The sequence below is a fragment of the Bos indicus x Bos taurus genome, unplaced genomic scaffold, assembly GCF_003369695.1.
Source record: "Bos indicus x Bos taurus breed Angus x Brahman F1 hybrid unplaced genomic scaffold, Bos_hybrid_MaternalHap_v2.0 tig00001978_arrow_arrow_obj, whole genome shotgun sequence".
In the NCBI taxonomy this organism is placed as follows: domain Eukaryota; kingdom Metazoa; phylum Chordata; class Mammalia; order Artiodactyla; family Bovidae; genus Bos; species Bos indicus x Bos taurus.
Window position 1 is genome coordinate 1,187 of NW_020867479.1, and position 11,932 is coordinate 13,118.

The 11,932-nt window shown below is 50.1% G+C and overlaps 1 protein-coding gene and 1 pseudogene across 1 annotated transcript; both read left to right on the forward strand.

Annotated features, from left to right (window-relative positions):
- The first annotated feature begins 636 nt into the window (after positions 1 to 636).
- Positions 637 to 1,571, forward strand: LOC113888795 (annotated as a pseudogene).
- Positions 1,572 to 9,940: 8,369 nt separating this feature from the next.
- On the forward strand, positions 9,941 to 10,969 carry LOC113888796 (olfactory receptor 2S2-like). The gene has a single exon (XM_027535788.1). The coding sequence runs from the start codon at positions 9,941 to 9,943 to the stop codon at positions 10,967 to 10,969; it is 1,029 nt and encodes a 342-aa protein (XP_027391589.1).
- The last annotated feature ends 963 nt before the right edge of the window (positions 10,970 to 11,932 follow it).

Below are 11,932 nucleotides of genomic sequence, written 5' to 3' on the forward strand. Positions count from 1 at the left end.
ACACTCAAGACTTCCTGAAAGCCAGGAGACCCTCAGAGACCATCTAGCCCAGTGATTCTCAAAGTGTGGTCCCCTGACCAACAGAACAGCATCACTCAGACTGAATAAGATAGAACTGTGCTTTCACAAACTTTCCAGGTGATTCCATGTAATCCTTACAGGTGATTCTAAGATTTGAGGACCTTCCATCCAGCCCATTGTTCCCAAAACTGTGCTGCTAGAATACTTATTTGCAGGAGGTTACGGGTGCTCTGTAAAGGAGATCTATGGTCAAATAAGTTTGGGAACTACCTACTCTCTGCATCACTTTCAGAAAGTCACCAATCACAGTGGTGTGATTAACGACTCTGAGAAGTTCACAGTAAATTCTTTTGCTTTTGATTAATCCAACGTTGTTTCAAATTGCTTTTTCAGCTGCCCACATTTCCATTAACACTCTCTTAGAGAAATTCTGACCCACCTCATTCCTCATTTTTCACATGGATCTATTGAAGTTGAAGAAGTAATGGGACTGCCCAGAGTTTCAGAGACATAGTGTGTCAGGGATCGAAAAGCCCTAGCAATAACGCTTCACCCATAAACCCTGCACCCTCTTTCCCTGCCTCCTAGCCGTGCGTCCCTCCAGAGGTCTGTGATATGGAGCCAGTCAACAGCACAGAGGTGTCTGAGTTCTTCCTGAAAGGATTTTCAGGTTACCCTGCCCTGGAGCACCTGCTCTTCCCTCTGTGCTCAGCCATGTACCTGGTGACCCTGCTGGGGACACAGGCATCGTGTCAGTCAGCGTGCTGGATGCCCGCTGCACACACCCATGTACTTCTTCCTGGGCAACCTCTCATCCTGGACATCTGCTACACATCCACTTTTGTGCCCCTGATGCTTGTCCACCTCCTGTCAGCCCAGAAGACCATCTCCTTTCTTGGCTGCGCACTCCAGATGTGTCTGGGTCTGTCTACAGGCTCCACATAGTGTCTGCTGCTCACCATCATGGCCTATGATCGCTACCTGGCCATCTGCCGGCCTCTTAGGTACCCCTTGCTGATGAGCCACCGGCTCTGCTGGTTGCTGGCGGGAGCCGCCTGGGTCTTCTGTCTCTTCATGTCAGTGACTGAGACAGTCATCGCCATGAGGCTGCCCTTCTGCGGCCACCGTGTGGTCAGTCACTTCGGCTGTGAGATCCTGGCAGTCCTGAAGCTGGCCTGTGGTGACACATCATCAGTGAGGTCTTCCTGCTGGTGGGTGCCATCTTGCTGCTGCCCGTGCCCCTGGCCTTCATCTGCCTGTCCTACACGCTTATCCTGGCCACCACCCTGAGGGTACCCTCAGCCGCCGGGCGCTGCAAAGCCTTCTCTACTTGCTCAGCACACCTGGCCGTGGTGATGCTTTACTACGGCACCGTCATCTTCATGTACATGAAACCCAAGAGCAAGGAGGCCCGTATCTCTGACGAGGTCTTCACGGTCCTCTATGCTGTGGTCACACCCATGCTGAACCCCGTCATCTACAGCCTGAGGAACAAGGAGGTGAAGGAGGCTGCCAGGAAGGTGTGGGGCAGGATACAGACCTCCAGGTGAGGGAGACCAGGGCTCCTGCAGGTTAACAGCTCAGGTCTGCCTTCGCCTACAGAGAGGATGGGTAGGGCACAGGGTTGGGGGTCTGGAATCTTCAACCCAGAAAGGCAGCACCACCTCCCACTGATCCTGCCACAGATCCAAGCTCACAATTCCACCTTTGTTCCTTCCCCAGGCAGAGCCCTGGGCCAGCTCTCAGCATCAGTCTCCGCTACTTGACACCAGCCTCCCGGCTGGACTCAGGATTTCAGTCTTGTTCCAGCCAATCTATCCTCCAAGGATCATCCAAAGGGATATTTCGGAAAAGTCTATTTGATCATGTGTCTCTCTTGGCTAAAACCCCTGAATGGCTCCCAGAGCTCTCAGGATGAAGTGAAGGGCTTTGCTGGGGGTATTCTAGACCCCTGTAGCCTGGCCCTGCTGGACATGACCAATCCCCTTCCCCGCCCTGTGCCCCACAGACTCCCTCCTGTCAGCCACACACACCAACCCGGCAGGAGCCTTGTGCGCCCAGCAATACCCGACTCTGTGCCCTTCTTGGTTCTTCCCACAAGGCAGCCCCCAGCCAGCACACAGCTCCCTGTGTAAAAGGACTATCTGATCCTCGAGGCCTGTCTTTTATTTTGAAAATGTAATTCCCTACGCTACACATGAGGTCCTTGTTGTTTTCCTATTTTACATAGAGTACTGTAAATCTGTTAATCCCCAACTCCTGATTTACCCCTCCCCCACCTCAAGGCCCATCTTGATGACACCTCCTCCAGGAAGCCTCCCCACTCTGCACCTCTCACTGTGCTCCTCCTGCTTTTATTTCAGTGTTGCTCTAAGAGCCAGTAATACCGGATTTCACTCTGTCCCAAGGTCTGGCCCTGCCCAACCCCAAGCCCACACCGGTTTCTCAAATAAACAGAAAATACATCAATGTAGGGCAGAGCCTGGGGTCCTCCCCAAATCTGAGCAGAGCTGAGATGAAGTTCACAGATGACAGGCACAGTCTAGTGCCTGGGGAGCTCACAGCAGAGGCAGTGCCAAGGCCCAGCCTCCAAGATTTCCAGCCCAGCCCAGGCCCTGGGACGCTGGTCACCGGAGCAGTGGAGGGTCTGGCTTCCTCTGTCGCTTTAGCAGCAGCCGCTCCACTGCCTCCCTGCCGAGCGTCCAGGCTTCATGTGACCTTGGGGAGACTCTGCTTCACCCGTCTTCAACCCACCTACTAAGACCCTGCCATTTCCACCTCTTCCTGGAGCTCAGCCTCTTCCCAGGTTTGAACACACAGAGGAAATGGACTCAGGCTTGACAGCATCTCCATTCCCTGCCCCCTCTGGCCTCAGTGGTACCATCTTGTGTGATGGGAGAGCTCGGCCGCCAAGCAGCAGGCCAGCTCTCCTGCGCCCTGTAGGTAAGCACAGTGCTTCTCTGAGCCCTCAGGTACCCTCCAGTCCGTCTTCCTGCTTCCTCTGCTGGTCAGAACAGAGGCACAGAGGAGAGCAGCGCAGCCCGCAGCCCACAGCTGACCAAGCCTGGGCGAAGCTTCTGCAGAGATGTTCTGCTAGGCCTTTGATGCCATGACAGGAGTTTGGACTTTATGCTGTGGGGACGGGAGTTTACAATCACACTTCCTTTTAGCAGGGTCACTGATTAGACACCATACTTCACCCATGAAACTGCAAAGAATTTTCTGACATATATCGCTAACTATTGTGCGGTGAAGCAGCATATATCATACACAGCTGGGGAGGGTGTGAATAAATTTATATGAACTTCCTGCCAATTAAGTTGTGCATATGAATCAAGAGACTTGAAAACTTCACACGCTTTGACCGAACACCTCTACTTTTAGGAACTAATCGGAGAAAATTGTTACAGGTACAAAGATTTGTCTATTTATCTATATGTCATTAATCAGAGAGGTATTTTTGGTAATACCAAATTCTAAGACTCATAATGTCTAACTAGAGCAGAATGTGTAAATAAATTCTGGTCGAGCAAAATGATGGATTGTGACACAGCCATTGTAAATCTTATTTTTTGAAGAATAATTGATGAAGGGAAATGCTCACACTGTAATTAACATAAAAAAGGTTGAACAAGTAACTTTGTACTCAATATAATCTCAATTTTTTTTTATAATCTCAATTTTTAATGATATTTTCTTAAGGATATATGAATAAGTATGTATATAGAAATTCCTGGAAAATTAGGACAAAACATTAACTAACAAATGTTTCCTACAGGTGATGGAGTTACAGATTAATATTGCTTTCTGAATTATTCTTTCCAACCTTGTTCAATAGTTCTAAAATGAACATGACTTAGAACTTAAAAGAAGTATTATTTTTGAGAAATGGAAGATCACGTGGCTCCAGATAGAGCACAGAGGGGAAGCGCCCATGCCTGAGGGCAGGAAGTGAGGAAGCATGGATGGGGGCCTGAGCCAGGTGGGCGGTCAGGCAGAGAGCCTGCAGCTGATGTCCTGGGGACATCAGGCTGAAGGCAGAGGCAGCTGAGGAAGGAGGAGACTTTCGTTTGATGCTTGAGCTTCTGGGGATTTTGGATGGATATCGCATCACCTTGAGTGACGCCCTGAGAAATAAGGAAGAAAAGAGTAGGCTGGAGGTGGCGGGAGGGCTCGGGGGAGCTTGTCTGTGGGCATCCACGGAGTGGCAAGATGGTCCTGTTCCTCAGCAGTTAGAAAACAAGCGGTGACAGTCTTCCAGTGTTTTTATTTCGACCTGTGTTGTTGACAAAAAGATATTCCCAGAGACATATCACAGTTTATTCAGAAAATGTGCAATTGCTGCCGCATTATTTAAGGCTGTTTTTAGTCCTAAGCTCTGTCAAGTTGTCATCGTTTCTTGTGAAGGAAAGAGAAAGGCACAGCAAGGGAAACATGAAAGGGGACCTGCAGAAACTCACACACCCAGCGCAATCACTGGCTTCACATGCATCACAGGGGCCCAGGGCCTCACCCTGTACAGCAATTCCCTTTCCTTAACCTTCCCCGGTGGCTAGTGGTCAAGAACCTGCCTGCCAGTGCAGGAGACACAGTTTCGATCCTTGGGTGGGAAGATCCCCTGGAGAAGGGAATGGCAACTCCAGTATTTCTGTGTAGGAAAGCCCATGGACAGAGTAGCCTGTTGGGCTACAGTCCACAGGGTCACAAAACTCACAAAAAGAGTCAGACACAACTTAGCGGCTGAACTATAACAACAACCTTTCATGAGCACAGGTTCCCACGGCTCTCCTGCCAGGAGACACTACACTTCATAGCCCCCAAGGTTGAGGTCCAAGGGCAGGGCTGCAGTGAGACCCAGTCTTCAGATTCCTGTCCAGTGTCTCTCCTGTGCCCACCTCACCCAGCCAGGCCCTCCTGGGGCAGCACAGGGAACCTGGAGTCTCTGAAGCCACATTGTGCCAAGTCTGCAAACTTGTGTCATTGCAGAGTCTAAACTTTAAATTGGGCACGGACTACAAGTCCCGGAAGGCAGGGAGCAGGAGAGATGTCTACGTCGCAGGGGACCAGGAGGCTGGGCCTCGGGAGCTCGGGGCCTCGATCCTGGCCCACCCCAGCACAGTGTGTCTGCTGGTAATGAACTCAGCACTCCCTCACCCTGCTCTCCCAAGCCTCAGATCACCTCACCTGGCAGCTTCTCCAGCCACCTGCCTGTCCTAATGTCACTGGACAACAGGTAGGAAGCAAGGGAAATCCATCTAGCATGTTGACTATTCTCATGAAATCTTTTTTCATCATACAGAAACCAGAATACCTGCTTAGAGAAGGGAACAAAGTCACACTATAATATCCACTTCACTTGCTGAATACTTACCCTGTGCAAACATCCGTGCTAACACCTTTCACTGAATCCTCAAATTCCCCCACAAGAAAATACTATTCTTATCCCTACAGGTGAGGAGGCTGAGACTGAGATAGCCAATAGCAAGTGGCAGGTCTCAGACTTGGGCTTGGCGGTCTGACTCCAAAGCCCACACTCACTGGCTCTGCCATCACAGTGTGGAGTGATCCGGGAATCCAGATGAGGGAATTTCTGGGTCATTCTAACAGGAGCTTCTTCTTCTGCTCCTCAACTTCCTTTTAAAATCGTGTCTGAAGCTTAAAATAAGAATGAAATGGTTCAAACTAGATTTACCAGTCAATGAAACATGATATTTACCTGGGTTGGAAGTTGCTAGAACGATGAGGGAATATTTCGGGGATGGTACAGAGTGTAAGAAACCACATATTGAATGATTCCATTTCACACAAGGAGAAACTCAATGAAGGTCATAGAGCAGAAGGGGAACAAGGGCAAGTATCAAACCTGGACCCCTCACTCCCAGTCTAGGGCTCCTTCCAGGGCATCACCTTGCCTCTCAGAAGGGCTACAAGTGGGGAGAGAGTTAGACAGTGATTGTCTGTGAACCTGACTTTCCAGGACATGATGGAATGAGAGACCTGTCAGACAGATGCTAGAGTGGTTTCCTGAGTCTACTGCAAAACACCATTGTCCCAAAATGCTCTGCAGCATGTCTGGTCCTCCTCCTCTGGGCATTTGTAGGATTACACAGGGCAGCAGGCTGTGGACAGATGGGACACACGTCGCTTTTGAATCGGAGCCGTGACCTGCTGGCGTGAGATTCTCTGCTGTGTTCTTCCCCAGCTGTGAGAACTGGTGATGTCCCTGAGGGTGGAGCCAGGGCCACTTAGGATGAGAACCTGGAACAGAGCCCCCTGAAAACCTGCAATGGATATGAAGGGTGAAAACTAAACCTCTGTCCTGCTAAGTCACTATAATCACGAGGTTGTGTGTTACTGCAGCAAGACTCTGCTCATCTTTTTTTTCCCACTGTAAGGTCTTTTTTATTTTAAACTTTAAGCTTTTTATTTTGTATTGGGGTATAGCTGATGAACAATATTGAGGTAGTTTCAGGTGATCAGGGAAGGGACTCAGTCATTCAGACACAAGGACCCATTCTCCCCTCACCCTCACCACCATCCAGGCTGGCACATAACAGTGAGTACAATTCCATGTGTTGTGCAATACGTCCTTGTTAGTTATCCATTCTGAAAATAGCCAAAACTCAGCTCATCTTGATGGACCAAGAGAGCTACAGTTGCTGTCTGTGGTGCCAGCCTGAGCCCATGTTGCAGTCCAAGCTGGCAGTAACCTGGCAGCATGGTGTTTTCTAGACAGAGTCTTATTTCTTTGGGGTCACAAGCCTACAGCTTCATGGGCTATTTCTGATTTCCATGGATGTTCTGATCAGATGCTTAAATTGCAAGGAAACCACCTGTCTCCTCATTTAGCTCTGAGAGAGAGCAGTTGTTCTTGCATGGACGAGATGGCACCCCCAAAGCTCTCGTCCTTGTGATCACATCCTGTGTGTGCACATGGGGGAAAGGGGAAGGAGGGTGATCTCAAGGTAGGAAATCGGGGATCAGGATTTTAGCAGAAGGAAACCACTGGATCTTAAACGGCAGCTCCTGTGTGGGGTGCTGGGGAGGTTGGGGGTAAATTGGACACAGCCCTGTGATTTCCGTCGCTCACAGTCTATTATATAAGAGAGAATGACACGCACAAGAAACCGTGCTCACACAAGAAACTGTGTGAGCATCACGGTGTCAGGATGGTCAGTGCTGTGGAGACGTCGAGAGGGCAGCCCCAGGGAGGAGGTGGGTGTGAGCTGAGCCTTGGAGGATGAGTATAGAGAGAAAGGTGCTCCAGCCTGAGGAAAGCAGAAGAGGGAGGGGACAGGAGCCGGTGGGGTTTGTCCACCAATGGGGAGTGTGATCTGCTGAGGTGTGGAGGCATGCCCGAAGGCGCAGGAGGTGAGGCGGGGTTGAGGGGAGGCCAGAGCCTGATGACAAAGCCCTCCGATGTCCATGCCATTCCCACTTGGTCTCTCTGATGGAGACAAGTTTGGGGAGAGAAATGCAGAGTCAGGTGGTTTCCTACCATTTACTTGCCTGAAAACACCCCCACTCCTGTGTCCAGTGTCAGAATTGGAGGTTATCAGGAGTCTTGGATATAGACAAAGGCCTTATACTTGTATCTGAAATGAAGCTGTGGACTTAATCCAGCCACATGAAGTCATAACCTAGGAGAGACCTGCCCTTTTAACTTCTGCTTTCCAGACCTCAAGTTTTACTCTGTCTTTACATTCGAGACTCAAAGAGAATCTAGATGTTTTTAAAGCCAAGTGAGAGGAGGGAATAGGATCAAGGTCACCAAGAGAAAGGGGATGCCTGCAAACACTGCGAGGGAAGAAGGCACATAAGCCTCTGCTGTGTCGCCAGCACTCAGTGCATAGTAGGTGCTCCATAATAATATCCTGGATGTGCGAATTAATAAGCCATCACACTGAGGGAGTTATTCACCTGTTTGCCAAACTTCAGCAAGAGAATCCCTACCTTCAAGTGTTTGCATGAGTAAGATTTACTGTCAATGACTGACCCTGATTAATCACATACCCCATATGATCCAGAAACTTCCTTAACAATATCACCCTGATATAGGCTGGAGGAGGGAAAACCAGCACAATTTCTGGGGAGAGAGGGAGTCCTGACAGATGCTGGAGGTCTTGTCTGGGAGGAGGGGAGCACTGATCCAGCAGGTGCCATGGTTGAAGGCACAGTCTCTGACCTGAAGCCTTGCCGCTAGGTGATTTACCAGTACTTTTTTATGTGAGTCTCATCTGGACTACACAGAATCCCTTTTCAAAAGGAAATTGAGGCTCACAGGCCAAGTGACTTGGTCAATATTGGAGAGCTATACTTAGTTATGAAGCTGTTATGCAGTGCTGGGTTTTTGAACTGACTGTCTGTTGACTGACTGGCCTTAGAAGCATTCGCAATATGAGGTGCCTGGAGGAAGTAGACAGAGTCTGCTCTCAGGTGTGACAGAGGAGCCAGGTGTGCAGCACAAGAACAGGGAGGTTGGCCAAGGGCTGTGGGAGGAAGAAGGGAGCAGACAACTGTGCAGGGGGCAGGTGGGAGAGGAGGAGAGAGGAGCTGGGCTCTGAAGAGGACAAGAAGCATCCCCCTAGTTTGGAGGAGAGGGAGGACAAGCCTTCCAAAGGGAACTTCTTGGGAAAAATTATAGTTTTGGGGACAGACATGGTTTATTTAGGAAGAGTAAGCTCACCGGCTGATATGAACGATAGATGCAATTCTACAGGAAGAATGAGAGGGAGGGAACCATTGCTGAAGGACAGAGAGGACTCTAACGTTGTCATAGGACATTGGCCTCACGTCCATCAAGGAGTGAAGAGATGGAGGGAGGGATGATTTGGTCTTCTGACAAGTTAAAGTTCACTATCAGCTCCTATTTATCCCTAAGAGCAGGGGGTCACCTGGGCCACAAGACAGCTCTCCATCTGACACGTGACACTTGGCTCCCTCCAGACACTGGCATTTCCCAAGGGGCCGAGCCCACCTCAGAAGAGACATGGAGGCTCCTGGGCAAAGATGTGGCTGCTTCCCACCCTCCTTTTATAGAGTGGGTCAGTGACCCAGGACACCTCTGCCAGATTAGAACCTGCATTTCCCTCCTGTGTAATATTATTGTCAATATCATTTATTCTAAAAAGCTATATGGAGGCCAAGAGGAGACTCAATTGGCTTTTATATCCAGAGTTAAATATTGTGACCAGTGGCTCTATTGGGATAAGTATGTTCTTGTATATTCTTTTAAAAATCAATTCATGGTCTGTGATCTTAAGGAGAGACACCTGAATAAGGCTGTACATCCTATGTAGTAGAAATGTTCAACCTTTATGCCCAAAGGAATGAGGTGACCATCATTCAAAACCCATCTGCCTTCCCAAGCTCATCTCATTTAATTTGAGAAAGAGGAGCAGCACTTGTTATAACTGTGGCATCTTTTGTTCACTTAGTTTTCTTACTGCTATAGCCCAGCACCTAAACACCCTGCACAGGGTAGGCACTGTCAAATCCTCAGTAAGTGAATGAATCTGAAATCCTATGGGCATCATTCAGCCATATGAAGTCATAACCTAGAAAACGTGCTTTCTCTTAACAGCCAAGAACACTGCAGATTCAAAAGGAGCTCAAGAAACAAGAATTTATTCTCTTGTCTCCCCTAGGTCAGCCTGGGGAGAAGAGAGAAGAGCCTAGAAGTATGAATGGACCCCATTTCCTATAACTTACACCAGAACTACAGAACAGAGAGAGTTGGCTTGCAGACCTGAAGTCCACTCTCTCATTATAACGAAGGTGAAACTGAGTTCCAGAGGCAGGGCTGAGTCACCCCAAGTAACACATCCATGTTGCTGGCTCCCAGGCCCACTGGTGCTTAATCCAACATCTTCGTGGAACAGACGGGAAAAGAGGGAGAATGAGATGGATGGAGAGTGAGATGAATGGGGCAAACCAGACGGTCATGACAGAGTTTGTCCTGCTAGGACTACACGAACACCACAACCTACAGATGGTCCTGTTTGTGCTCTGCCTGGGCATCTACTCTGTGAATGTGCTGGGGAACGCCCTCCTCATTGGGCTGAACATGCTGGACCCCCGCCTGCACACCCCCATGTACTTCTTCCTCAGCAACCTCGCCCTTATGGACATCTCTGGCACATCCTCCTTTGTGCCTCTCATGTTGGTCAACTTCCTGGAAACCCAGAGCACCATCTCCTTCCCTGGCTGTGCCCTGCAGATGTACCTGACCCTGGCGCTGGGCACCACAGAGTGTGTGCTCTTGGCCATGATGGCGTGTGACCGGTACGTGGCCATCTGCCAGCCGCTTCGCTACTCAGAGCTCATGAACCAGCAGACGTGCACGTGGATGGCGGTGTTGAGCTGGGGAGCAGGCTTTGCCAACTCCCTTCTCCATTCCATTCTCACCTGGAGCCTCCCCTTCTGTGGCCACAATATCATCAACCACTTCTTCTGTGAGATCTTGGCAGTGCTGAAACTAGCCTGTGGGGACATCTCTCTCAATGCACTGATATTAACGGTGGCTTCAGCTGTTGTGACACTGCCCCCGCTTCTGCTCATCATCCTGTCCTACGTGTTCATCCTCACTACCATCCTGAGGGTGCCCTCTGCTGCCGGCCGGCACAAAGCCTTCTCTACCTGCTCTGCCCACCTCACAGTGGTGGTGATTTACTATGGGACTATCTCCTTCATGTACTTCAAGCCCAAGGCCAAGGACCTCTACTTGGATAAGCTTCTTGCGTTGTTCTACGGGGTCGTGACGCCCTCGCTTAACCCCATCATCTACAGCCTAAGGAATGCAGAGGTGAAGGCTGCCGCCATAGCTCTGTTGAGGGGAGACCTTCTCTCCAGGAAGATGGCCTGCTTTCCTGTTGTTCTCTACGTCCATCAGGCAGGTGTGTGTGTGCTGAGTCGCTTTAGACCTGGCCAAATCTTTGGGAATCTATGAGCTCTAGTCCGCCAGCCTTCTTTGCCCATGGCACTCTTCAGGCAAGAATACTCGAGTGGGTTGCCAGGTCCTCTTCCAGGGGATCTTCCCAACCCAGGTATTGAACCAGGAACTCTTATGTCTCCTGTATTGGCAGGGAGGTTCTTTACCACTCGCGCCACCTGGGGAACTAGTTATACTGTGGCGTGACTTCAAAATTGCAGAGGCTTAAAAACACAAAGATTCTTTTTCTTGCTCACTCTCCGGGTCCATCAGAGGTTGGATGGGGGATCTACTTCATCTTTTTCATCCTGTGGGCCTCAAGATGATAAAGCATCTGCCTTATGCACACTACTGGTCAAATGGCAAAAGAAGAAGAGAAGATGACAAAGCCTGTGTGGATTCTTTCAGCTCCCACTCAGAAATGACCTGGTACTTCCACTTCTACCTCCTTGGCCAATCATTCAGGGCACAGGCCAGAGCGGACACCAAGGCCTGGGGATGCCCACCTACCCCACTTCTGGAGGGAGGGGGAACACTAAGGAATTCCTGAAGAGCCTGGTGACAATGCCACTACCCTACCATCAACCCAGGAGCTACTAGAGGTTTCTAGAGCTTCCATTCTCTGGCCAGGTGTGTCTCACTGGCTGCTTCCAGGTTAATCAACCCAGGGAGCACTGCTTAGCTGGCTTGTGGTGACTCTGGACTGGAGTATACAGCTAGGTTTCCACCGGCCCTCCAAGAGCTTTCTTTGCTCTCAGGTTCTGGGTTCAGGTTGAGCACGAGAGAATCTGGAAGAGATAGAAAGGCAGAGGCAAGGCCGTGCTGAGGTGGTAGAGCCCTCACTTGCTGTCAGTGCAGCCCCTCGGGCTCCTGCCAGGCCACCTGCACCCGCTCTGAGGCCCGAGAGAAGGGAGCTCCAATGCAGAGAGTGCCAGCTCCTCCTGTGAGTCACCAGTGTCACTGAGTCCAAGGCAGGGAGGG